At 39.5% G+C, this 25,149-nt stretch overlaps 1 protein-coding gene across 13 annotated transcripts in view; it reads left to right on the top strand.

The window, feature by feature from the left end:
* The window catches only part of UNC13B (unc-13 homolog B), a 215,773-nt gene that overhangs the window by 105,868 nt on the left and 84,756 nt on the right, over window positions 1–25,149 (top strand). For 7 of the 13 annotated variants that reach the window (XM_027614564.2, XM_027614562.2, XM_027614557.2 and 4 more), the window contains 2 exons: window positions 9,646–9,880; window positions 24,200–24,514. In XM_027614564.2, the coding sequence (XP_027470365.2) occupies window positions 9,646–9,880; window positions 24,200–24,514 (550 nt within the window). Of the gene's footprint in view, window positions 1–5,164; window positions 5,201–9,645; window positions 9,881–24,199; window positions 24,515–25,149 lie in introns of all 13 variants that reach the window. The other 6 variants (XM_027614555.2, XM_027614563.2, XM_027614552.2 and 3 more) reach the window with 1 other exon arrangement.

The following is a 25,149-nucleotide window of genomic DNA, read 5'->3' as shown; positions in this document are numbered from 1 at the left end:
TCAGTTCATTCCTTTTTATTCCTGAATAGCACTCTACTATACGGATATACCATGGTTTGTTTATTCAGCAGATGGGCATTTATGTTTACAGTTATTAGTGAATATGAATTAAGCAACTGTGAACATTCACGTATAGGATTTTAATGTGAACATGTTTTTGTTTTTCTTGGGTAAATACATATGAGGGATTGCTGGGTTTTATGGTTTTATATATAACTTAGTAAGAAATAACCAGTTTATTTTCCAAAGTGGCCTATCACTTTGCATTCTTGTAAAAAGGAGAGAGAGAGAGTGGGGGACAGAGGGGCAGAGGTAGAAGGAGAGAGAGAGAATCCCAAGCCGACTCCCTACTGAGGGTAGAGGCTTGATGCAGGGCTCGATCTCAGAACCCTGAGAACATGACCTGAGCTGAAATCAAGAGTTGGCCGCTTAACCGACTGAGCCACCCAGGCACCCCTGCCTCATTGTTTTTTCTTACTTACGTTGTAATTTTTATCCATTAATTTACAAATATTTGTTGAGTTGCTATTTTGTGCCAAGCACTGTTTAAGCACTAAGGTTACAGTAAGGAACAAAGCAGAAAAATCTCTATCTTCATGGCAGCTTGTATTCTGAAAACTTACAACTCTACTTATCTTTCCCCAGCTCCACAACCATATATACAGCTGTCTTCTCAGACATTTTCATTTGAAATACCTCGTAGATACCTCAAAGCCAGTAATCTAACACTGAATTCATCATTGCCTTCCATCTGCCCCTCTCGTATTTCTCTTCTTAATGAATGATGTCATATCCATCCAGTAGCTCAAGCTAAAAACCTAGGCAATATTATTTAGGCTTTATCCTCTTCACCTCTCGCATTTAATTACTTATTAAACCCTACTAATTTTATCTCACGAATGTATCTCTCCACTCCCTCTGGCACTTTCCTAGTTTAGGTCATCGTTAGGTGAGTGCGGTAGCTTCCTTGGCCTCCCTGACACCAGTCTCCAGTCCGTCTACCCTACAAACTTTTGGCCACACTGTACCACCATTCTCTTTCTAAAATGACAAATCTGATTCTTCTCTTCCATGCTTAATACCGTATGATTTTACTCATATGTGGAATTTAAGAAACAAAACAAGCGAACGATGTAAAAATAAACAGATAAACTAAAAAACAAACTTTAAAAAATTTTGATTTGAGAGCGAGCGAGAGAGCACAAGTGGGGGAGAGGGGCAGAGGGAGAAGCAGACTCCCTGCTGAGGAGGGAGCCCGATGCAGGGCTCGATCCCAGGATCCTGGGATCATGACCTGAGCTGAAGGCAGACTCTTATTCATTTATTTATTTTTAAGATTTTATTTATTTATTTGACAGAGACACAGCGAGAGAGGGAACACAAGCAGGGGGAGAAGCAGGCTTCCCGCCGAGCAGAGAGCCCGATGTGGGGCTTGATCCCAGGACCCGGGAACCATGACCTGAGCCAAAGGCAGATGCTTAATTGACTGAGCCATCCAGGCGCTCCTAAGAACACTTTTTTTTTTTTTTTAAGATTTTATTTATTTATTAGAGAGAAAGCACAAGCAGCGGGAGTGGCAGGCAGAGGGAGAAGCAAGGCTCCTTGCTGAGCAAGGAGCCCAATGCGGGACTCGATCCCAGGACCCCGGGATCATGACCTGAGCCGAAGGCAGACGCTTAACCAACTAGCCACCCACGCGTCCCTAAAAAATAGACTCTTAACTATAGAGAACAAACAGATGGTTACCAGAGGGGAGGTGGGTGGGGGGATGGGTGAAATAGGTGAAGGGGATTAAGAGTACATTTACCGTGGGGTGTCTGGGTGGTTCAGTTGGTTAAGTGACTGCCGTGAGCTCAGGTCATGATCCCGAGGTCCTGGGATCGAGTCCCACATCGGGCTCCCTGCTCAGCAGGGAGCCTGCTTCTCCCTCTCCCTCTGCCTGCCTGCCTGCCTACTTGTGATCTCTCTTTCTCTCTGTTAAATAAATAAATAAAATCTTAAAAAAAAAAGTATACTTACTATGATGAGCACGGACTAATGTATAGTATTGTTGAATCACTATATTCTACACCGGAAACCAATATAACACTGTGTTAACTATACTGGAATTAAAAAAGAAAAAGCTGTGATGGTTCTGCATTAACCTCCAGAAAATTCCAAATTCCTAACATTACTAAATTTCTAAACATTGCTTGGCACCTCCTTTGATTAGTTTCTTTCATAACCCTGAAGTGTCCTATACAGATATGCTAGAACTATTTTCAAGTTCAGTGAATGTGCTTTTGTGTGTATAATTTACATTTCCTGGAACATCCCTCAACCCCTTAATTGGTACTTATGCCTAGCAAAACCTAACTATCCTCAGTAATTGTCCTACTGGCTAGTGAGATGTTTTAGTGTGTTTTTGGAGTGGGGAAGGAAACTTGCTTAATTAAACTGGTGTGGTTTCTTTTATAATGGTACCACATTGAAGTGACAATAGGGAACTGATTGGTTAGAGAACATAACTGTTATTTTCATGGCTTAGGGTTGGACCTAGTAGATGGCATCAAATCATTAATTTGATTTAATCATATGATAGATATTTATTGAGCACCGACTATGTATAAGAAACTGCTCTGCAGTGTTGCAGTGCATTCAAGGATGAGGCATCGTCCTGCAATGAGAGGCTTCTTTGGGTCCAGAGTTTTAGTGAGAAACAGCATTGTTACTTGCTTGGAGCGATCTGGGTTGATAGGCTGAAGGTTGTTCTGAAGTTCTATGTGGTTATTTTTCTTTTTTTTTTTTTTCTTTTTTTAAGAAGCAAGGTAATTACCCTCTCACAGTTGTTATGGCAACTATGGTGTAGCCTGGGAGAATTTTCTTTTAAACTCCTTCTCTCCCTATGGTTAGAAAGTTAGGTAAATTATTAAAATTTTAAAAAATGGCATAGTAAGCCAACATATCCTTCCTGAGGGATGAAGAGAAGAGATGGAGTTATAGGAAGAAGATAAATATAGGAAGAAAACTGATTCTTAGTGTATAGTTACATTAAACAGAGTGTGACTGGTTAGTAGTCCCATATCTCCAGGATTGGGAGTTAGCTCAGGTAATGAAATGAGCTTCTGTTGGCATCATTCAGTGCTTCCAGAATTTTGAATCTTAACTGCAAATTTTCAAGGGAACTGCACCCTTAGAACACTGAGGACTTTCTAACCCAAACATAGACAATCCCTCAACAGATACTAGGGCTATCAGTGTATGGGTCTTCCTGCTACCTATTTATTAGGAACCTATAAGGGCAAGCAAAAACTTGGCAACATGACGAAACAACAAGAAATGCCACTTGCTTGCCCTGTTCCAGAGGCCTGTACTAGGTACTTTACATGCATTTTCTCTTACAGTCCTTCAGTAACCAGTGAGACTCATAATATTCTTATATTAATGTTGAAGAAATATCTAAAATAACTTTTTTAAGACCATATAGCTAGTAGTGGCAAAGCTAGAAGAACTTAGTTTTGGCTTGGGTACTCACATTCTTAATTATGAAGCTAAATTACTCCTTGTTTCTTGAGATAAAGACCTATTTTTAGTGATTGCGTGTGTGTGTGTGTGTGTGTGTGTGTGTGTGTGTGACATTAGTTGCCTCAAATTCAGTTTTGGATATGGAATAGGATTTAAATGTAATTAACATTGAATATTTTATTTTGAAAAATGAGTAGAAAATGTTCAGTTTTCTCTCATCATTCAAAACTTCTGTATTTTAATGGATTTTATTAAATTTTGTAGGCAGTTGAAAAAATTCTGAGCAGAAGGCTATAGTGTTTTATTACATTAGAAGATTAGATTTTTTATTTAATTTTTTTAAATGAACATATAATGTATTATTTGTTTCAGGGGTGCAGGTCTGTGATTCATCAGTCTTACACAATTTATAGCACTCACCAGAGCATATACCCTCCCCAGTGTCCATTTATGCTCAGCCACCCCATCCTTCCTACCCCCTTCCACTCCAGCAACCCTCAGTTTGTTTCCTGAGATTAAGAGTCTCTTATGGTTTGTCTCCCTCTGTGGTTTTTTCTTATTTTTCCCTCCCTTCCCCTATGATCATCTGCCTTGTTTCTCAAATTCCACATATCAGTAAGATCATATGATATTTGTCTTTCTCTGGTTGACTTATTTTGCTTATCAAAATACCTTCTAGTTCCATCCACGTCATTGCAAATGGCAAGATTTCATTTTTTGATGGCTGCATAATATTCCGTTGTATATATATACACCACATCTTCTTTATCCATCCATCTGTTGATGCACATCTAGGCTCTTTCCATACTTTGGCTATTGTGGACATTGCTGCTATAAACATTGGGGTGCTCGTGCCCCTTCGGATCACTACATTTGTATCTTTGGGGTAAATACCCAGTAGCGCAATTCCTGGGTCGTAGGGTAGCTCTATTTTCAACTTTTTGAGGAACCCCCATATTGTTTTCCAGAGTGGCTGCTCCAGCTTGCATTCCCACCAGCAGTGTAGGAGGGTTCCCCTTTCTCTGCAGGAAGATTACATATTAATGCCATTCTTTGGCCTTTTAATTTTCAGTAGGGAGCATCAAAATTAGACATCATCGCTCCCAGACAACGGAATCACTCTCTTTTCCACTGCATCAGGTCTGATAGGCTCAGGTTTGGAGAACAAACAGACAGGAAGGATTTCTTAGAGACAGGTCGAATTTTTGTCATTTTGAATGAGGAAGGGTATATTGGCCCCTAGATGATGATGTTCTGAGACCTAGGCCAGAAGGAGTTTTAAAAGTATAAAAGCAGGGGCACCTGGCTGGCTCAGTCAGGGGAGTGTCTGACTCTTGATCTCAGGGTCATGAGTTTGGGGCCCACATTTGGTGTAGAGATTACTTAAGTAAATAAAACTTTTTAAAAAAGAGTGTAGAAGTAGTTTTTTGTTATTCTCTATATGGTGAATTAAAGCAAGGGTATTTTGTAGATTTGTCTCATGCTTGATAGAAGCAGAAGGCTCTCTACATGTTATGTAAAATTAATGGAATACAAGTAAGGGCAGGTTCAAGCAAGGTAAGGTTTGTAATCATTGGTGGGATGGGGAAACGATCTTTGAATTATTCCTAAAATTGTCTGTGTCATTCTTCTTTTTTGCTACCATTTGCGGTTTTCTTAGGTCACTGGACCTATTTGGGCTGGGGAGAACAGCAGAGTACGTAAGAAATTGAATTCCTTATAATTCTTTTGATTTTACCCTTTAACACACTCTGTCTGAACTATGAAGCTAGATATTCATGTGTACAAGTGTATATAATTCCACTCCCTTCTCCTCCCCTACTTAAATCTCAAAGACCATTACTTGCAGTGGAATGTTATATCCTTTCATGGATTTTTTTTTTGAAGACTGTGTGTGTGTGTGTGTGTGTGTGTGTGTGTGTGTGTGTGTGTGTGAGAGAGAGAGAGAGAGAGAGAGAGAGAGAGAGATTTCAAACCAAAGTCCCAGTTATAATCTTGGCAGTATCTCTAGATTTTTCCTTCCCAGAGATAGGTAATATCATCAGCACCTAGTGTAGGAAACCCTCTCCCTTGGTGTCTTGGCTAAGGAGTACAGTGACTAGAAGAAGGTTCCTTCTGGAAGTTTATTTATGTAAACAAGGCACTGAGGACATGGTTTTACTTTCCTTGAAGCAGGCCAGGTAGGCTGGAGGCCATCTGCATTCTAGAGCTTTGAGAGTGGGCAGTCCTTTCCAGCGAGATACACAGCCTTAGGCTGATGTTACTGGCTCTGTTACCCATCTTACACGGGGATTGTTTGAGTCCTAGTGCTTAGGTATCCAGCAGGTGCTAAGAGGGGCCAAATTTTGTTCTGTCACTGGAATTTCTTATGAATATGTACTTTCTGTGATTTGAATCCTTAGTGTTTCCACTAGGAAACTGCTCAAAGGCAGCCTAAGAGAGTTGAGATAACTTAAGGTTTTTCCAAGAAAAAAGTAAGCCATGAAAAAAATGGTTTGAATTCTCTTTCCTTTTTTCTCAGGGTGATAAAGTTCTACCTGTATTCTAGATTTAAAGACAAGGATTCAATCCAGGACTACCACATACCAGAAAGCTTCATTGTTCAGTATTTCATTCAGTATTGTTTGAGCGCCTTCTCTGTACCTGGGGCCCTTATTTATTTATTTATTTATTTATTTATTTATTTATTTATTTATTTATTTGAGAGAGAGAATGAGAGATAGAAAGCATGAGAGGGAAGAGGGTCAGAGGGAGAAGCAGACTCCCTGCTGAGCAGGAAGCCCAATGTGGGACTCGATTGTGGGACCCCAGGATCGTGATCTGAGCCGAAGACAGTCGCTTAACCAACTGAGCCACCCAGGCGCCCTGGGGCCCATTTTTGCCCCGGATTAGATTACTCACCCCGGGTTTATTTTCTATCATTCCCTTCCATGTCCTTTTATGCACCTACCAAATGAGCTACAAAGTGTTTTTCAAAAATACATATAGCCTTTTCACTGTTGGGCTTTTACTCATGCCATTGTTTTTATCCAGATTCTAGAAGGTATTTCCCCTCCAAACTTCACCTGTTGAAAACCTACCAGTCTTTCAAAGTTGTCTCCTCCATAAAGGTTTCTCTGCTCACCCTAACAGGAAGTGACCTTACCTTCAACTCATACAGCATTTGATTTGTACTGTTCTCATGATAGTTACTTTCTTGTATTTGTGTCTGTATTTTCTCTCTATTAGACTGATTGTATACTCTGAATCTTCTGTGTTGTTTAGGCTTGTACTTAAAGGCACTTAGTAAATACTTGAATGAGTTAATTTTCCCAGCCTTTCAGTTTTCCAAGGGCTTTTCAATTTTTGCCCTCAGCCTAGCTCACAAGTCCTCCTTAGGCTGAGTAACCCAAACCTGCACTCAGGTTTTTTTTCTCAGTGAAGCGAGGAGTTTCCTGTTTTAGCTGCAGTCGTGTTGTGAAGTAGAGTAGAGCCAGTAAGGGATTGTCACTGCCACACTGAAAGCACAGTTCTTTTGTTCAAGCCTTTTTCTTAATTTCCCTTGTTAGTTTCTAATCAGCCTTGGTGGTGCCAGGAAGTTTTCTTTTTAGGGAGATCAGGGATAGTATCGGGGGAGAAAATCTGGTCTTTGCCCTCATCTACCTTTTTTCTGTTTCTCTTCTTTGTCTCACCTCACTTCTTTGTATTTCTTTTTTCCTATCCCCTCCTACTTTTCATATTCTACTCCTAGCCTCCTCTTTCCATAAAAACTCTGTTTCTTAATATTTGCCCTTTATTTCTTTAGTATAGAAACGTTGTCAGCTTTTAGGAAAGTTTTGGAGTATTCTTCCTCTTAGCCTAGCAAAATAAAAAATCAGAGCGTTATTTAGGAGTAATAGGTCAGATGCAGTGAAAAACTAAGGGTCTGTCCGACATAGTTTCTGGCTCTGGATCGTGGGCTCCTAACTCTGGCTGAGCTACTCTCTCCTGGCCCCATAATCAGTGGGATTGTCTATTGCTGTTCCCTTTTTGGCTCTCTGGGGTATGTGTTGATACTTCTGCTGGAGTTTAAGTAGACTTTTGGCTTTGTCTCCTTTGTTGCCTCTGCCCTCTCATCTGTATGCATGAAAAATCCATCTGACTTCTTCACACTGGTTTTTGTCCCTTGATCCTTTCTTTCTAGTGTTGAGAACAACAAATGCATCAAGATCTGAAACCAGTGCCTCTGAAGTCTTTTTTTTTTTTTCCTAATATGTGATCAGAATTCTTTGTGAGCAGAATTCTTTGCATCCCCTATTGTTTGACTAAGTACCCTTCCAGGCCACTTGAAGGTTAGCCTATTCCTTCCTTCCTTCCTTTTAATACTCTTAATATATATATTTTTTTAAGATTTTATTTATTTCAGAGAGAGAGAGCATGAGCAGTGGGGAGGGACAAAGGAAGAAGCAGACTCCCTGCTGAGCAGGGAGCCCAATGCGAGGGGGTTTATTTGGGATCATGAGCCCAAGGCAGACTCTTAACCGACTGAGCCACCCAGGCACCCCTAGCCTCTTTCTCATACTGATTTTTTTCTCCTGAGGTTCTGATCACTGTCCTTGTCTTATGTTCACACTTAAACTCAAAAGGGAAAAGCTCATGAGATCTTCTACCCATACTCCTAGCTATACCCACAGTGTTGTCTGGAATCTGGTGTTCAAATATTCTTCGTTGCTTGTAAAACCCACATGTTTGTGCCCCTTGTCTCTTTTAGTGGAATTATTATCTACTAGGTAGTTTGATGTACAAGCCAAGGTGTCATTTCCCTTTTACCTTCCATTTGTCCCCACGTTTTATCATTTGTTTGGGTTTTTCTTTTTCCAGTTCATCAGTTCTTTTCCATTTCTACTGAATGGATGCAGGTTCTTAACTCCTGCTTGAGTGATTGTGAAAGCCTAATCTTATGGTCTTCAGAAGGTTCTCACTGCCTACATAACTACCAAGATTTTTTTAAAAATTACTAATATAAGGAGTTCATCATCTGCTAAAAGTATCTCCATTTTGGGATAATGAATGTTCCTTTTCCTCACTGAGCCAAATAGGAAATTGGCAAGACAGGACATCTGGGACCTTGTTAATTATACACATACGGGGTTGGTGTCAGAAATGGCTTCTCTATAAAACAAACCACAAAGCACTATTAGGTTGAGCTCCCTTTCCAAGTACAGTGTTAAATATTTTTAATTTTGTTTGGAGCAGGATTTGTAACTGTGGTCATTTTAGTTAACATCAAGAATAAAACTAGCCAGTCAGGTGCTGGCCTGAAAAGCAGAAATAATTCTATGGTATTATAGTCACTGTTGTTAGATAAACTTGGCTGCATTGTCAGCAAGATCCCATTGGTAGTGCTTATGTTTTCCTCTTCCCCTTCAGCCCAGACTTTGGATGGAAATTCTGAGCCCCAGGGTAGAGGTACTTGATAGGAATTGTTAGAAAAACCTGTTGCTGCAGCAAGACAGTAGGATTGCTACTGTTCTCGGGGGCCTGGCTGGCTCAGTCAGTGGAGCATGTGACTCTTGATCTTGGGGTCATGAGTTCCAGCCCCACAATGGGTATACAGCTTACTTAAAAACAAAAAACAAAAAACAAATAAAATTTGGCATAATACTTAAAAAAAAAAAAAAGACTGCTACTGTTCTTAGTTGTATCTAGAACTTTTGGTTCTTCAGAGCCTTGGCTTTGCGCCTCCTGATTATTTGACCACCTTCTGATGTTGGACCTGCTTATTGGGTTCAGCCATGTATTTTTAAAGTCTAACAACAGCAAGCCAACTCTAAATGAAAATTTCTCTTCTACCCATTTTGATAACAATAGAGGAATAGAATCTATGACGTTTAAAAACAGATTTTCACTAGAGTCGTGATAGGTGGAGAATCAATTCCAGAGAATTCTGCATTGGGAAAATACAGTTTGGAACTCCTCTAAGAATCAACACTAATGAAAGAAACTTAGGAGTATTAACTGAAACAGTTTTGCACATGGGTTTGAGGTCACTTGGCTCACATGCAGCTCAGCTTGCTCTTGTTCTCAAGGTTTAGGCTTGTGGTTACCTAAGTTAGAAGCAGAAAAAAATTCTAAAAACTAAATAAAGCTGAGATGCTTTGATTGACTGTGTTTATTCCACAGCTTTTGAAGATCCTGATAGTGCCGTTGATGACCGAGATAGTGACTATCGCAGTGAGACCAGCAACAGCATCCCACCTCCTTACCATACGACTTCTCAGCCCAATGCTTCTGTGCACCAGTTCGCCGTGCCAGTGGGATTGCCACAGCAGCTGCTACTTCAGGGCAGTTCCCGGGATTCCTGCAACGACTCTATGCAAAGTTACGATCTTGATTATCCAGAGCGGCGGGCTCTCAGGTGGGTTTTGGAAACCAAGCACTTTCTCTTCCTGGTATGTAGTTTCCAAGATGCAACTGACAGTATTTGGTTGTTTTAACCTGAGGTGGTAGTGGAAGTATAACAGTATGATAGACCAAAATATAGCCATTTTGTATAGATTCTCAGTCTTTTTTCTCTTCTGTACATTCACATTTAGACATTTCTGTCATTAATATTTCTCTTTATGATCAGTGATTCTCAACTGGTGAGAGCAGGCTATCTTGGGGTGGATGACTGAAAAAAGAACAGCTCATGCCTCTGCCCAGCCCAGTGATTCTGATATACTCTTCACCACGATTAAAAAAAGAAAATCACAGATGTTAAATGTTTGGATAATCCTTCCTACCTAAATATTTCTGGGAACTTCAGATGATCTCTTCATAGCAGATTCAGTACTTATGCTGGAACTTTAGAAAAATTTTAAATATATAAAACATTGACATGGTTAAAAAATGTTAAGGTACAATACAGCATACAGTGAAGAATCTCCCACCCACACCTGTCCTCCTCTCCTCTGTCCCCTTCCTATCTCTTAGTTCTCACACCACCCTTGTTTGTTTCTTATGTGCCCTTCCATAGACTACTATCATATAATTTATGAGTATAAAAACAAATATATACATATATGCGCCCCCTTTTTCCCCCATTTTAAAAAGTAATTCAAACAAAATTTGGAAAAATGTTACATTAACACCCATATTCATGTTGCCTAGATTCATCAATTGTGTTAACAGTCTGGCACATTCACTTTTTATTTCATTCTCTCTTAGATTGTGTCATTATTCTGTTTCCCCAACATTTTACCCATTGATTTTAGCATCCATTGATGGTCCTTGTTTGAATCAATTATTGGTTGGAAGTTAATGTTTTAAAAACCATTCCGCCTGGGTGGCTCAGTTGGTTAAGCAGCTGCCTTCAGCTCAGATCATGATCCTGGAGTCCCAGGATCGAGTCCCGCATCGGGCTCCCTGCTCAGCAGGGAGTCTGCTTCTCCCTCTGACCCTCCCCCCTCTTGTGCTCTCTCTGTCTCTCATTCTCTCTGTCTCAAATAAATAAAATCTTTAAAAACAAAACAAAAACCATTCCAGTTTAGCTCATACTTTTGATTGCTAAAATTCACCATACCATAATAACATATCATTTCTTTTTGCTCATTTTACCAAACTGGTGAGTATTTATCCTGATCCTCATTTGGTTGCCTGTCTGCTAGACAACATCCTATCTCAGTTTACTATCATCTCTGGAAATATTTTCAATGAATTTTTTTATATATCAACTATCACATAGAATTTTTACGGTTTATAATCTGATTCTAAAAAAGAAATATGCCAGGAATCCTACTGTAGTTGGTCTCTACTCCTTGCTGGTTTATTAGATGAAAATTTTATTTTTTAATTATTTGATTTTAGTTGTTTATATTGTCCTACTTTAAGGAAAAAAAAATAGCAAAAAACTCAATACTTTTGGCCCTCTTTTCCCTCTGTATTTGTAAGCATTAGATGTGTACGCTAACAGTAATAGTAGCATATCAACCTAAATGACTACATACTCTTCTAGAACACTGCTTTTTACCCAGTTATTACCCTATTATTATTTTAGTTATTTCCTGGGCTACTGCTATAATAATACTTAGAGGAACATTAGTGATACACTTTATAATAATTTTTTGCTAAAGATTTCTTAATTTTACTGTATCAGTATATGAAATGAGGTTAAAGAGTGAATATTTTTTTCATCTCCAGCAGAGAAGAGAATTACAATTATTTATTTATTTATTTGAAAGCATGTGAGCAAGAGAGAGCACGAGGTGGGGAGGGGCAGATGGGGAGGGAGAAGCAGACTCCCCACTCAGCAAGGAGCCTGAAGCGGGGCTCGATCCCAAGATCATCGGATCTTTACCTGAGCCGAAGGCAGATGCTTAACCTAAAGACCCACGCAGGCACCCCAAAAATTACATGATTTTTAAGTAACCTTTTATCATAAACATTTTTAACTTAAATTTTGAAATGATTTATCCTTCAGAAAGTTTTGAAGACATTTTATCGGTAGTACTGAATTTTAAACTTCTGTCTTACTGTAGATATCAAGTTCTTGGAGATGGTCTAAGTCTTGAGGTTACACAGTTTTTTAGGGAGAACATTTAAAATCCTAAGGGAACAAACATGTTCTTAGTATCTGCCGGTAAATTAGAAGTGTAAATATAAATAGCTTCATTCACTACAGCAATGGCTCTCTGTTCATTTAAGTTGAAGTATAAAGACTTCTAGGCTGGAGTTAGTTTGAGTTTTTGAGGATACTGGACAATAATGAAACTGCATGTAAAAAAAGTGGATTGGATTTCTTCGCTCAACCAAATGGGCTTTTGCCTGATGAATCCAGAATAACTGGAAACTTACATAAATTATGTAAAAATACATAATTTAAGGTTTGTTGCTAAAGTGTGTCTAGTGTTGAGAGGGGTCAAAAGAATATCTCTTGAAGTTTATTATTAATATCTCTTCAAATCTCTCTTGAAGATTTTTAGTGACTAAATGACCACTGTGATCTTGCTTCTGTTTCCTAAATAAATGCAACTGGAAGTTAAATCTACACAGGAACATACTGAGATGATAAGCTCCTAGTCTGCAGGTCCTCTCTGTACCCCTACATGAGTACACAGGAAGCAGGCAGTTTCTAATTTAACTGAAAGAAAGGTCAGGTATCTTATGTATTCATTGACTTAAGTTGGAATGTAGATTCTAGTGTTAAAATCAGTATAGGAAGGGGTGCCTGGGTGACTCAGTCATTAAGCGTTTGCCTTCGGCTCAGGTCCTGATCCCAGGTCCTGGGATCGAGCCCCACATCGGGCTCCCTGCTCCGCGGGAAGCTTGCTTCTCCCTCTCCCACTCCCTCTGTTTTTGTTCCCTCTCTCGCTGTGTCTCTCTCTGTCAAATAAATAAATAAAATCTTAAAAAAAATCAGTATAGGGAAAGATACTCATTTCACTGTGATCCTCATTGCATATATAGCTTTTAGATTTCACAAATTATAATGCTTTAAATAATTGTTCCATCAGGCTATAACAAGGTTTGACTTCTGACAGTCAAAGATTATTTTTATTATGTATGTATTTTTTTCTTTTTTAAAGATTTATTTATTAGAGGGCATGAGTGTGCTCATGGGAGTGGGAGCAGGGGGAGGAGCAGAGAGAGGGAGAGAATCTTAAGCAGACTCCGTGCTGAGCACAGAGCCCGACTTGGGGCTCGATCTCACCACTCTGAGATCACGACCTGAGCCAAAATTAAGAGTCGATACTTAACCAACTAAGCCACCCAGGTACCCCTATTTTTTCTTTTTTCTTCAAATGAAGTATGTTTGACCATACTTTTGGCTATACTGCCTCAAATAATAACTTTGAGCAAGTTAACAGCTTGACTTCTCAGACCTAAATTAATCAACAAATTTGGGTTTCTTGAAATCCCTTGATATGTCGAATACTTAACAGTTCTAAACCTTGGCATTGCAAATACATTCTAAATATTGAGGAAACGTGTTCATTTTGCTTGTTTCTATCTTTCTTGAAAAATAAAAGGATCCTAAAAAGCTCATGGTAGCAAGTAGCTATGATTATTACTATAGCTGTTCTTTTTCTGATGTGGAAAAACTCTTTGATTAAATTGCTTTAATATTGATTTAAGAACAGAGATTTCTTTATCATATTTTTTCAGTCTGAATGGTTTTTATCATATTGACAATTTTATTTTAGTTTTCTCATTGAACATGCACTAAATTTTATAATTTGTTTCTTCCTTTTCCCTGTTTCTTCTCTTTTCTTTGCCTTACTATTCCTCTGATTTTATTCCTTTACATCAGACAAGGTTTGCAGGCCAAAAATGACAAAATTAGGATTATTTCAGCTTTCTCTGATGTTGACTATGAAGAGCAAGAAAGTATATATGAGGAGAGAGAGGGGAAAATAACACAAGAGTTTCTAGAAAGCAGTAACATAAAGGAAGCAGAAGTAAAAGAAATTAGAGCTCTTTCAAAAACTGATAAATATGATAACCAACAAGAACAACTGAAGTACAAGAATTGGAAAAAGATACCATCTCAGGGTCAAGAAACTGAATATTCTGCTGCTTTTAATTTTGACCATAAGTTTGAAACATCTGTGTTCTCCAGATATCCTCAGAAATATGATACAATAGATAGAAGGAAAAACAAGCTGTTATACCATCATTTTGGAGACAGTGAAACAAGACAGTATGGTGACAGATCAGGAACTAAGACTGACTTGGAAAGTACATATCCTTACACTGAAAATTGTAACATTTGCCACATTGAAAAGAAGAAACAAAATTATCCAATTTTGCGCCCTTACAAAAATGGTTTTGTGGTTAAGAGTGGTACGTGGACCACTAAGTCGCAAAATCATGATTTTGATCTTTCTGGTTGTTTTAAGAACTGTGAAAAGTCATCTGGCTTAAACCAGCATGTCACTAATTTCACTCCATTAGATGTTCTTGAAGATTCTACTAGCAGTACTTCTGATGAACTTCTGAGTTCTCCTCTTACTGATATAGAGGAAGGTTTACTGTCACCAACAAGTCCTCCATCCAATATCCATCATATTGGAGGCTTACCTGAAGAATATCATGTAACATGTCCAGTATTCTCATTACCAAAGGTGAATTGTGATGCAAAAACACCTGGAGATCTGTCTGGGTGCCCCATGGAAGAGGTGACCCCTTCCTCTCTTGAGGAACCCAAGAAGGACTATGTTGATACAATGGATGAGCTTCAGTGTTTGGTAGAAACAGTGTCAGAATATTTAGCAGAGAAGGAAGAAGAGATTAATAGATTTGGTTCCCTTTCAAAAACTAAAAAATCACTTAAACACAACAGTACTGTTGATAATGCGGAACAGAAAATGCCTGGGGATCAAATACCACCTTCAAACATTGTCAAGAATGACAAGGACAAGGCCATCTCTTTCCCTGAAATGAATGGAGTGAAATGTGCTGTTGGTTTTTTGTTCAGTTCACTCACAGAAAAAGTAGGTTCGAGCACAAAGCATCTAACAACCTCTGTGGAAAAGCTGGTTTCTGTAGTTCCAGAGAAAACAGAAACTCTTAATCAAATAGACACAGTTAATTCAGGATCTAAACCCAGAGCCAAGTCAGTATTGGGGAAGGGTCTTTCCATGCAATTTCCATTATCCTCTCAAGCAGTTGATAATAAGGGTTTTGGCAGAAATGACAAAACCTCTGAAAATGAGCACACAGGTCGTAAAACTGGAAATTTAAGCTTTCAGGATGTAACAGAGACTGTTGGAAGGGATTCCACTCCACGGAGTCAGGGTTCAGTTATAAAGTCTGTTTTTAACATGCTAAATCCATTAAAGATCTTTTCGGAAAAGGATGAAACCAAAAAAGATGATGACCAGAACATGCCAACAAGAAAGGAAAACTTTTTTGAGTGTGGATCAGAGTCAAATCAAAGGGAAGACACTCTTGGCAATAATAGTAGTATTATCACTCTAGATAGGAATGATGGAGAAACTACAAGCTCAACGCAAATGCCCACAAGTGAGGATTTGTTGTTGTCTTCCCAAGCGGCCAATGAACCTTCAAACTTAGGTGGTTCTGCAAATAAAAATGATGATATTGAGAGTCTCTTGGAAATAAAACCCTGTATAGATCTGTCTCTATTACCAGATCAATCAAAAATATGTGCTAAAGACACTCAAGGACAACCTTGTATAACTGGAAGTAGAACTGCAAATAAAGAGTCTTCTTCAAAGCCATTAGAGGGGGACAAAGTTACTAATGATGATGATTTTCTTGAGCCACTCAGAAAATCATTTAGCCAGTTTTTGCTCAATTCACCTGAGACCTGTTCAAAGGAAACTTTGTCAGAATCTATGAAAATTCACCAGTTGGAAGAGGATGGATGGGAGAGGGACCCTAAGAAAGATGGACATTCCTTTTCCTTTAGTGGAAAATTACATATTCCACTTTTCAGAGTTCTTAGTCATTCTGAAAAGCAGCAGGATTTAAGAGAGAAAGGAAGCATTTTTCCTTTGTTTAAATTTCCTTTCACTGACAGCCGTAACACTGTCACTGACCAGAATTTTCCTGATTCAGCAGTAACCATTGATGAAGAGATCCAAAGAAACTGCCATGAAAATGCCAAACTTAGTTTAATAAAATCTAGTTCAGTTCCAAATATTCATAATAATTTAGGGAAATTTGATGATACAGAAACATTTAATAAAAATGACCAAATAAATTGTCGTGAAGATGACACACTTAATAAAATAAAGTCTAATTCAGTTCCAATTATTAGTAATGATCTTGGGGAATTTGGGAACATAGAGAAATTAAATTCAAGTGACCACACAGCAGTAGATAACTGTCACAGAGATACCTCAGCCATCCTTGAAATTATGTCCAAAGAATATATTCCTTCAGATTCTTCAGAAGAAAGTAAGACTCTTACACAAATGACATCTTTAACAGTATCAGACTGTTCATTAGCATCTACTACCATTTCAGAATCTACCTTGGTTAATGAAATTAATGAAGATAGACTTGTAGATAAAGCTTCCAAGAAAAGAACCGAAGGAAGCCTCCTTTCTGGTCTGTTTAACAGGTTTTCTTCTCTTGAAAATTTGTCTAGTCAACAAGAATTAAATTTGAAGAGTGATGATTCTCATCATAAGAATAATACCCCAGGCTTACTCTCTGGAATATTTAACCTGATATCCAATAACAGTGTGACTGTTCGTAAACCAGATGAAGCAAGGTCCATGTCTTTAGGCAACATAAAAAGTTTGAATGGAAATAAACGTTTATCCTTGGATGAGATCCCTGTTACTTCATGTGTGACTTCTGAAAACCAGAAGAACCGTGTTGAAAAAGAAGAACCATCTGGCTTTATAAAAAGCTTTGTATCTTTACCTAAAGAAAATATACCATTATCTGATGCTTGGGTTGATAGTCATCATTGCCCTCCCACATGGAAAAAACAGCAAAAGGAAAACAATTGCCCTTCTTCTGAGAACAGGGTATTTCACTGTGCTCCAGGCACTCAGCGGGGCCTCTTAGAGGAATCTTTGGCTGAGAGGCTGACACCACACCGTGTTCTTAAGGCGAAAATACATAAAAACTCAAACAAGTTAAATCCATCTGTATTAAATACTAACATTCGTAATATATCAGACCACTGTCAGGCTTTTGAAGAGATGAATAATACTTTCTGTTATGAATGGGACTCTGATATAAAAGATTTCTCCAAAAATTCCAGAAAACTTCAGCCAGTTTATTATATGTTAAATCAAAATACATTCCCATCAGGTGATGTTTTCTTGTGGCCTGACTCAGAAAATTCAGCAATGAATTTTTGCCAAAAGGATCAAAATGCAAATGTCTTGGAGTGGAGAACAAATCCAAACAGTGTCATTTGGCGTGACTTACCATATGAATCATTGGAGCAGTTAGCATTTAATGAAGATAACTTATTAAGTGATATGTGGGCAGCTCACTCATTATATGGAAATTCTTATTTTCCAATTAATGAGACTAAGACTTCACTAGAAGAATTACCCATTGACTTAAGTTGTTCTTCAGGTTATGAGAAGACTACATGTTCCATAGTTGATCAAGAATTATTAAGAATGGATGAAAACTTTGTTTTTTCAAGTGTTGGTTATGAATACCAAGAATGGTTGTCATGTCTTGCAAGTGGAATGTGGTGGCCATCAGAAGATGGAGATTATGGATATTATATGTTCCATGATGGTCAGTATATGTATTATCTCCTCACTGATTCTACTGGGCAGTATGCATATTTATTTGTACCTGATTATTCTTATCAAGAGTATTTGAATTGTGGTTTACAGACAAATGATCTATCAAGTATTATGTTGGATGACAGCATAATTTCTGCCTATAGTTTTAAGGAAGATGAATTATTCTGGTGTGTTGAAGAGGAACCAATTGATGACCCTCTTGATTTATCTGTAGTTTTGCCAAGAAGTGAGGGACCAGTGTATCTAAATTTAGGAACCTTTTCACAAGTATTTGAAGAGTCAAGTTGTGGCCAAAAGGATCAACCATTAGATTTTTCAGGCTATAATCTTCAGAAATTTAAAGGAAATTTTGGATCTTTTGAAGAAAGGGTGTGTGGTTCTGAAGACTTTGAATATATATTGGATCTCAGAAATCAGCCCCAAACTATTGGAAATCATGACTTAAATAAAAGTCATTTTATAGAAGGAGATAAGAACCAGTCTCCAGCAAAGGATTCATCAGTTTACCCTTCTCATTTACATTGGGTTCGGTCTTCTGAAGAAGCTACCTCTTTGGTTCATCCTGAAAATATGACTAACAGTCCACAGCAAACAGGAGAAATGTCATCAATGAACAAAGTGACTTCATTGTTTTCTGCTTTAGTTGGAAATACTTTGTATTTTGATGAGAATGAATCCTTAGAGTCTTTGGTCATGAAGAAAATGGATCAGCAGTCAGACTTGGCAGAGCTCACAAATAATGGTCTTCAGTCATTAATCTTAAATAAACAATTAGAGAGTAACTCCCAAGGTAAAGAAGAAAGTCTTCTCAAGAAGGATTTAGAAGGACAAATAGTATCCAATGTGCAGCGACCAGAATTTATTAAAAGTATGAAGCAAGAATTCCCTTTAAATAAAAGTTTTCATGTGAAAAAACAAAGTTCGTTAAAATCTGTTATCCAGGTAAGCCAGACAACTCCTCAGGCTAAATCAGATGTAGAAGATAATGAAATAATTACAGTTGACTCTATTTCAGTTCCTCTTACATCACAGTTTAGTAGGGATGAACCTAAGAACCGTGAGATTCCTCAGGACCAGTTTTCCAAAGAGTCTGAGAGAACATTATTTAAAAGTGCATTGAAACTCTTTGGTCGGGGAGAAGACTCTTTAGTAAGTACAGTATCAAATGGAAAACAGGCATCTGGATTTTTGAACCTCTTTAAAACGCAGGTGAATAAAGAAGGACCACCAAATTTAGAAAAGAATAGTGATAAAAATAGAAAGATACCTTCTCAGCAAAAGAATGAATCTCCTGGTGTTTCGAATTTTTTTGGTACCCTTGGGGATTTATTTAAAACCAATCCATCTTCTACACAGACAACTGAAAATATGTCTGTTTCTTCATTGGTTAATCAGGCTGAAGTCAAATCAAATCCTAATCCTGCACAGCTAATTATCCAGGATGTTGGGAACTTTTCTGCTACACCAGTTGCCTCTAAAAGGAAGGTTCGAGGTAGGAGTCTGAACAAGCAGATTACTATTGATGACAGTGGGCTAAAAGAACCATTGACTAGGGATATACAGAGTAATAATTTGACTGAGGAAGGGTTACCTTCCAGAGACTACCTAACCCAGCAATCACCAAGTCAGTCTTTCTCAGCAGATTGTCTTGAAGAGTCTTCCAGAGATTCTTCAATAAAAACTAGTGGTGTGTCTACAGTGACAGAAGTTTCAAGAAATAATAAATTATCTTTTGATAGTCTCAGCCCAAGAAATTCAAAGGAACAAGATCATTTTTCTGACCAACACTGGAGTTATTCAACTCCCACAACCTCTCCCTCTCAACCAGAGTTGCCCACCAGAAAGAGTGTATTTTCTTTCCTGACTGGATCTGAAAAATCTGGGAACAGAGCCTCTGCTCCTCTACCGAGAACCAAATCTCAAGCAGAAGGGCTGTTTACACTTCCTTCCTTTTTTTCCACTACTAACTCAAGCAGCAAGAAGGATGCCTCTCGTAATAGCTCTTTTAGTTTCTTCAACCTATCATTTTCGGATGGAAAGCAGCAGACTCCTGGGGAAAAACACAGCCTTTCAACTGTTGCTCCAGTGACTTCCCAGCCCTGGAAGAAGCCAAGTGTTTTTGTAGACATGGGTGGCACAAGAACTAGTGAAGGTTCCAGTGGCAATAGAGATAGCATAGCCCAGGAGGTGGTTCATGAACAGCAAATGGCTCCTTGTGTTTGCATTAGCAACACCATCGGGGTTACTTCCCTTACAGATGAGCTCAATGTAGAGCAGGACTATCAGGGAAAACTAGATTCTAGTTACAGACTAGGGACATCTTTAGCAGATTTCCAGATAAATCAGTTGCAGAATGACATTTTTCCTCATTCACCAGAATTTCAGGCCCAGACTGAAACACAGCTCAGTCCAGAGACCCTTGGGGTAGCTCCTTGTGAAGAAGAACCTTTCATACAGGAAGCCTTCCCTAGTGGCTCATTGGCCAAGTCTTTTCCACATGATAACCATTTGACTGAAAAGCTCAACAATTCAGACACTTGTGCTAACCACCACCAAAATGAAAGATTTACTAGTGACCTCTTAAACTTGCCATTGGAAAAGGCCCCTGATGAGGTCTTAACACAGATCCTGGAGCCAACCTCTCCCTCTATGGAGCCAGGGTGTAGAAGGCACCTCCAGAGCAGAGAGGCAGATAAAGAGGAAGACAAATCAATGTTGGGCTCCTCAGTGGAGGTGCTTTCAGGGTTTGTGACAAAAGTGAAATCTTTCTCTGGGTGCTTAATTGAACCTCCCAAAACTTTCTCTGGACTTTTCTCCCCTCCTAAACCACCAAAGAAAAACTCCTTTTTCTCTCTTTCTTCTGGTACATCATCTCAGTCCCTCAAAGGTGAGTTATTTGGAATTTTTAAAAGTCCCAAACCAGACACATACAAACAAGAATCACCTATCCTACCTACTGCATGGCCTCAAAATGGTAGTTGCAGAGATACTGTAGGATCAGTACCTCCAGAAAATTTGTGGAGAGAAGCTTCCTCTTCAGCACTCAATTCAGAATCTACTCTCAGTGACTGTACAATGACTGTAGTTAGTGCAAAGTCAGACTCAGAGACCCTGACAGATGATACTAAACTAACAACTGAAATGGAAAACAATAATATTCCTGACAATATTCTAGAACCCCAAGATTCTGAAACGATTGGGGCTGCACCTTCTGTTTCAGGGGACGATGCTGGGCAAGGAGTATTGTCTCTGAGTGATGAAGGAGAAATGGGGTTGTTGCAGGGCACAGACACAGAGGCATCATTGGAAGCAGAGCATATTCCATTGCCATCACATTTGGATTCAGATCCTACCTGTATTGCCAAAGAGCTTCCTCCTCCGGTTCCACCACCTATTCCTCTTAAGGCAAAACCAGCTATGCAGTCTGCCTCCACAAACCAAGACTTCTTGGAACTACAGGCAGCCAGTTCGCTGGAAACCGGTACTGCACTGTTCAGTGAGACAAGTGTTGGCCAGAGTGCCACACCAGAACCCCAAGGATACCTTTCCCACCCTGTGCTAGAGGAACCTGAGCTTTGTGCCAAAGAAAGTTATGGGATACTTGATACCCAGAAAGATCTACCTGCAGTCCCCCAGGAAACAGAGCAGCCAAGACCTCATTTTGACATCCCAAATATGACCAATTGGCCAAAATTCCATTTCCCATCCTCTGCCACTGACTGTGGGAAACCACTGAGCTCTTTCTTTTCCCCATCTCCTTCCTTTGGCGATAGAGCAGCAGAGCCTGGTTTAATGGCCAGTTTTAAAAAGTTGTCGACTCTATTTGAGGGACGTAATGAGGGGAAAGGGAATATAATGGCAAATGATCTAAAACTAAGGTTTGGAAGGAAGCTGGATCTTTCATTCACATGGCCAAAAGAGAACAAAGGGGGCCCTGAACAAACGCCTGCAGAATCCTCTTCTCCAACTTTGGTTATCAGCAGTGATCAGGACCTTAACGCTAGGGAGGCTGACAAAGCTTTAGAGTCTTCTCAAATGTCTGAGGCTAATGCTGAGCCAGCTACTCAACCCTCTGGCACCTCTGAGCAGCAGGAGACCAGGCCAAGTATATGTGCTCATGAGCTTTCAGGGCCTGGAGAAATGGAAAACCAGCAGGAAGTCTCAGCATCAGGAGAACACTGGGGTTCCAAAGACAACCTTTCTAGCTCCACCTATCCTTCAGGGAGTCATAAGGAAGAACACTGCACTGTGACTGAGCTACTTCACCAGCCAGAAACTCAAAAGGAGGAGGTGATGCCTGCTAGTACTGACTCTCTTTCAAATGTACAGCAGCCAGTTACTCTCCATGGCATCAAGGAACCAAAGATCAACAAAAGGCCTGTTCTCAACCTAAGCATCATAAATGATTTTAAGAAATTGACCATTTATGATGCAGTGACTTAGTGGTAGTTTAATGGTAGCCTGCTTTTTATTTTTCCTATGTCTTTCTTAGCATCTGAGCTTCATGTTAACTAGAGGTTAAGTAACAAGAAATAATGTGTGGGTCTTTTCATCCTCTCCTGTCTCTCTAGTGCCAAATGTAATTCATTTATTGGGAGAAGGAATTCACTGCTAAAGGAAAGGCTGGGCCCTGGGATTTACTCACTCTGGTTTGCTCTGCCTTATGTAAAGTGGAATGGAGAATGGAGGGCAGGAAGAGGCAGCAAGTAGTAGTGTGGCATATATTAATGATAGGCTAGGATGCTTCCTTGGGCCTTCAGCACTTATAGCTATACTAGCTGGGAGAGATATACTGTGCTTTGCCTTTCCAAGTCTTCTAAGATGCTTTCTCCAGTGGCAATGAGGTTATTAAGTAAAATGCAAGATGCAAAGGTTGGGATAATTTATATTCTATATCCTATTCCACATGGATTTGCATAGCTTCTTTCAGTCTTTGCCTTCTCACACCCTTAAGACTGGTGTCTGGTAAATGAGTAAAGTGTCACAGGAGCTTAAGGCTATCATTTGCTGTAGTTCTTTATTCTGGAGCATTGTGCTGTGTCCATGTGGAAAAGATCCTGTTATTTCCCCTAAGAAGAAGCACCATAAACAGTACAGCTTAAGAATGCTGCCAGGACCTCTTGCCCAAACCTGTCCAAAGTAACTGGTTTTAGAGATCGTGTGTGTTTATATGTGTGTATACACATGTGTTAGGAACTGTTCATAACAGTGACCTGGTACCTGTCCTGCTGCCATGGGACAAAGGATCAGAAATTAGCCTGAAGATACCAGGTAATTGGGAGGAACCATAGAGAAAATATCCCTGGGAAACAATAATGATGTATCTTCGTTTAGTCAAGGGTGAACATAAACCCTTTAGTTAAAGGCTTGACTCTGTGGCAGGGATCTTTGTCCTTTTGCATGGAGGCTTTCTAGCAGAATACCGGAAGTAAAAGGGGGGCCCCTGACTTGGGATAGAACTATCCATATGAGCTAGGATAGATCTTACAGACCATCATCTAGAACCTCTGTCTTGAGTAGTACTGACAGCCTTAAATTCAGTATATGGCTCAAGGGAGTAACTTGTGGATACTGCTCTTCTTTCTAATCATGATTCACTGCCACTTTCTCTGCTATAGGTGCTGTCTTTCGTAGCAGGGGAACAAATTTCCTTTCTGGGTATGGGAATTCAGGTGATTGAGAAAGGGTTGGGCTGGCCTCTCTTCAAGTATAGAAATGCATTAGTATGGTCCTGACCCAGATCCAGGAGTTGGATTTTGTCCACTTTATCCCAAACGAGCCATGTCCTGAGAGCAACTCAGTTACAGGTGGGCAAGTTTATCTTTGGGACATTCCCTGTGCTGCCAGGGATATCGTTGTAACATTCATGTTGATGAGACCATTCCCCAGAGGAATTTTTTTGGTAATAGATTTCATCTCCTAATGGTTTCCATTATCTCATTATGTAGATAGCTGCGAGATAACTGAAGGAACATTACCAATCTCCTTTGCTCATCCTAAGGAACAGACATTCACATTTATAATTATAGAGGAAGAAAAGGGGCATCAGTTTAGTAAATAATAAAAAAAGGGAGTAGAGTTCATCCATTTTACTTTATGGAAATTAGAAAACTTTAATCACAGCCACTGGACAAGTTTCTTTAGAAGTCTGGGTAAAGATATTAGGTGTAAACAAGAGGCTACTTTTATATTTAATAATTCTTAATAATTAAAGTTAAGCCCCTGCTTACAAAAATCACTTTCAGATGAGTATGCTTCAAAGTCTTTCACAGGTTGAGGTTAAGTGCTATTAGAGAATCCAGCATGTTGTATTGTTTTTCCTTTGTGCTTCTGCTGACTAGCAGTTAGTTCTTCTAGATTGTGAAGTTTGGTCCTGTCTTCCCAGGAACCTCCTATTTGTGATTCTTGCTACTGAAAGAATCATTCTTTCTGGATTTATCCATTACTTTTGTCCTGGTCCCTAGTTTGCATGTACGTAATCATCTGTCTTCCTCTCATTCTCACAGCCCCACCAGCAGTAGTAGGTATGGCTCCTCCTGTAATGTGAGTCAAGGAAGCTCTCAGTTGAGTGAGCTAGACCAGTGTCACGAACAAGATGATGACCGTCGGGAGAGGGACTCCATTCATTCGTGCCACAGCTCTGACGGCTTCTCTAGAGACGGCCAAGTGGGTTTTGGAGAACAAGAGAAAGCCTTGGAGGTGACAGATGAAGAAGAGAAGGGGAGAGCCTGTGAACCCAAGGAGAGGAAAGAAGATGCCACAATCCTTCCTCCCCCAGATCTGGTGCTACACAAAGACCACATCCTAGGCCCCCAGGAGAGGTAGGTGATGGCTGCCTTGAGGAGTTCACGTGGTTTCCTCAGTACCTGCCTCTGGTATTTCTGGGTGTAAGTGCTTTTCATTTGTTTCCCTACAGGTGGGTATGGTAGTGATCCAGGATACTGAGGTTTAGCTCTGCACTGCTTCCTTTGATTTTTGGTATAATTCCCTAAATATTTTGAGGATCTCTGAAGAACACTTGGGTTCTTTGTAGTTAGCTACAGTGTACCAGGCCGCCTTGAATCTGTAGTTATTGGCCTACTAATTGACCTATTTTTGGTAGCCTCTGAGTCTGGAACTGATCTAAGCCTTACAACTTACTTCATTAAAAGGAGCTGCTTTGGATGAAATAGGCTTCCCAGCCTATTAATGTTTAAAAAAATTTTTTAAAAATTTTATTTTTATTTATTTATTAGAGAGTGAGCGAGAAAGAAACAGCATGAAGGGGAGAGGGTCAGAGGGAGAAGCAGGCTCCCCGCTGAGCCGGTAGCCCGATGTGGGACTCGATCCCAGGACTCCAGGATCATGACCTGATCTGAAGGCAGTCGCTTAACCAACTGAGCCACCAAGGCGCCCCTAATGTTTAAAATTCTTATGTGAGCATTGTTTTGTTTTGTTTTTTCCTGGTGGAGAAAAC

The sequence above is a fragment of the Zalophus californianus genome, chromosome 13, assembly GCF_009762305.2.
Source record: "Zalophus californianus isolate mZalCal1 chromosome 13, mZalCal1.pri.v2, whole genome shotgun sequence".
NCBI classification, from domain to species: domain Eukaryota; kingdom Metazoa; phylum Chordata; class Mammalia; order Carnivora; family Otariidae; genus Zalophus; species Zalophus californianus.
This window is presented reverse-complemented; position numbering and strand designations above follow the sequence as displayed.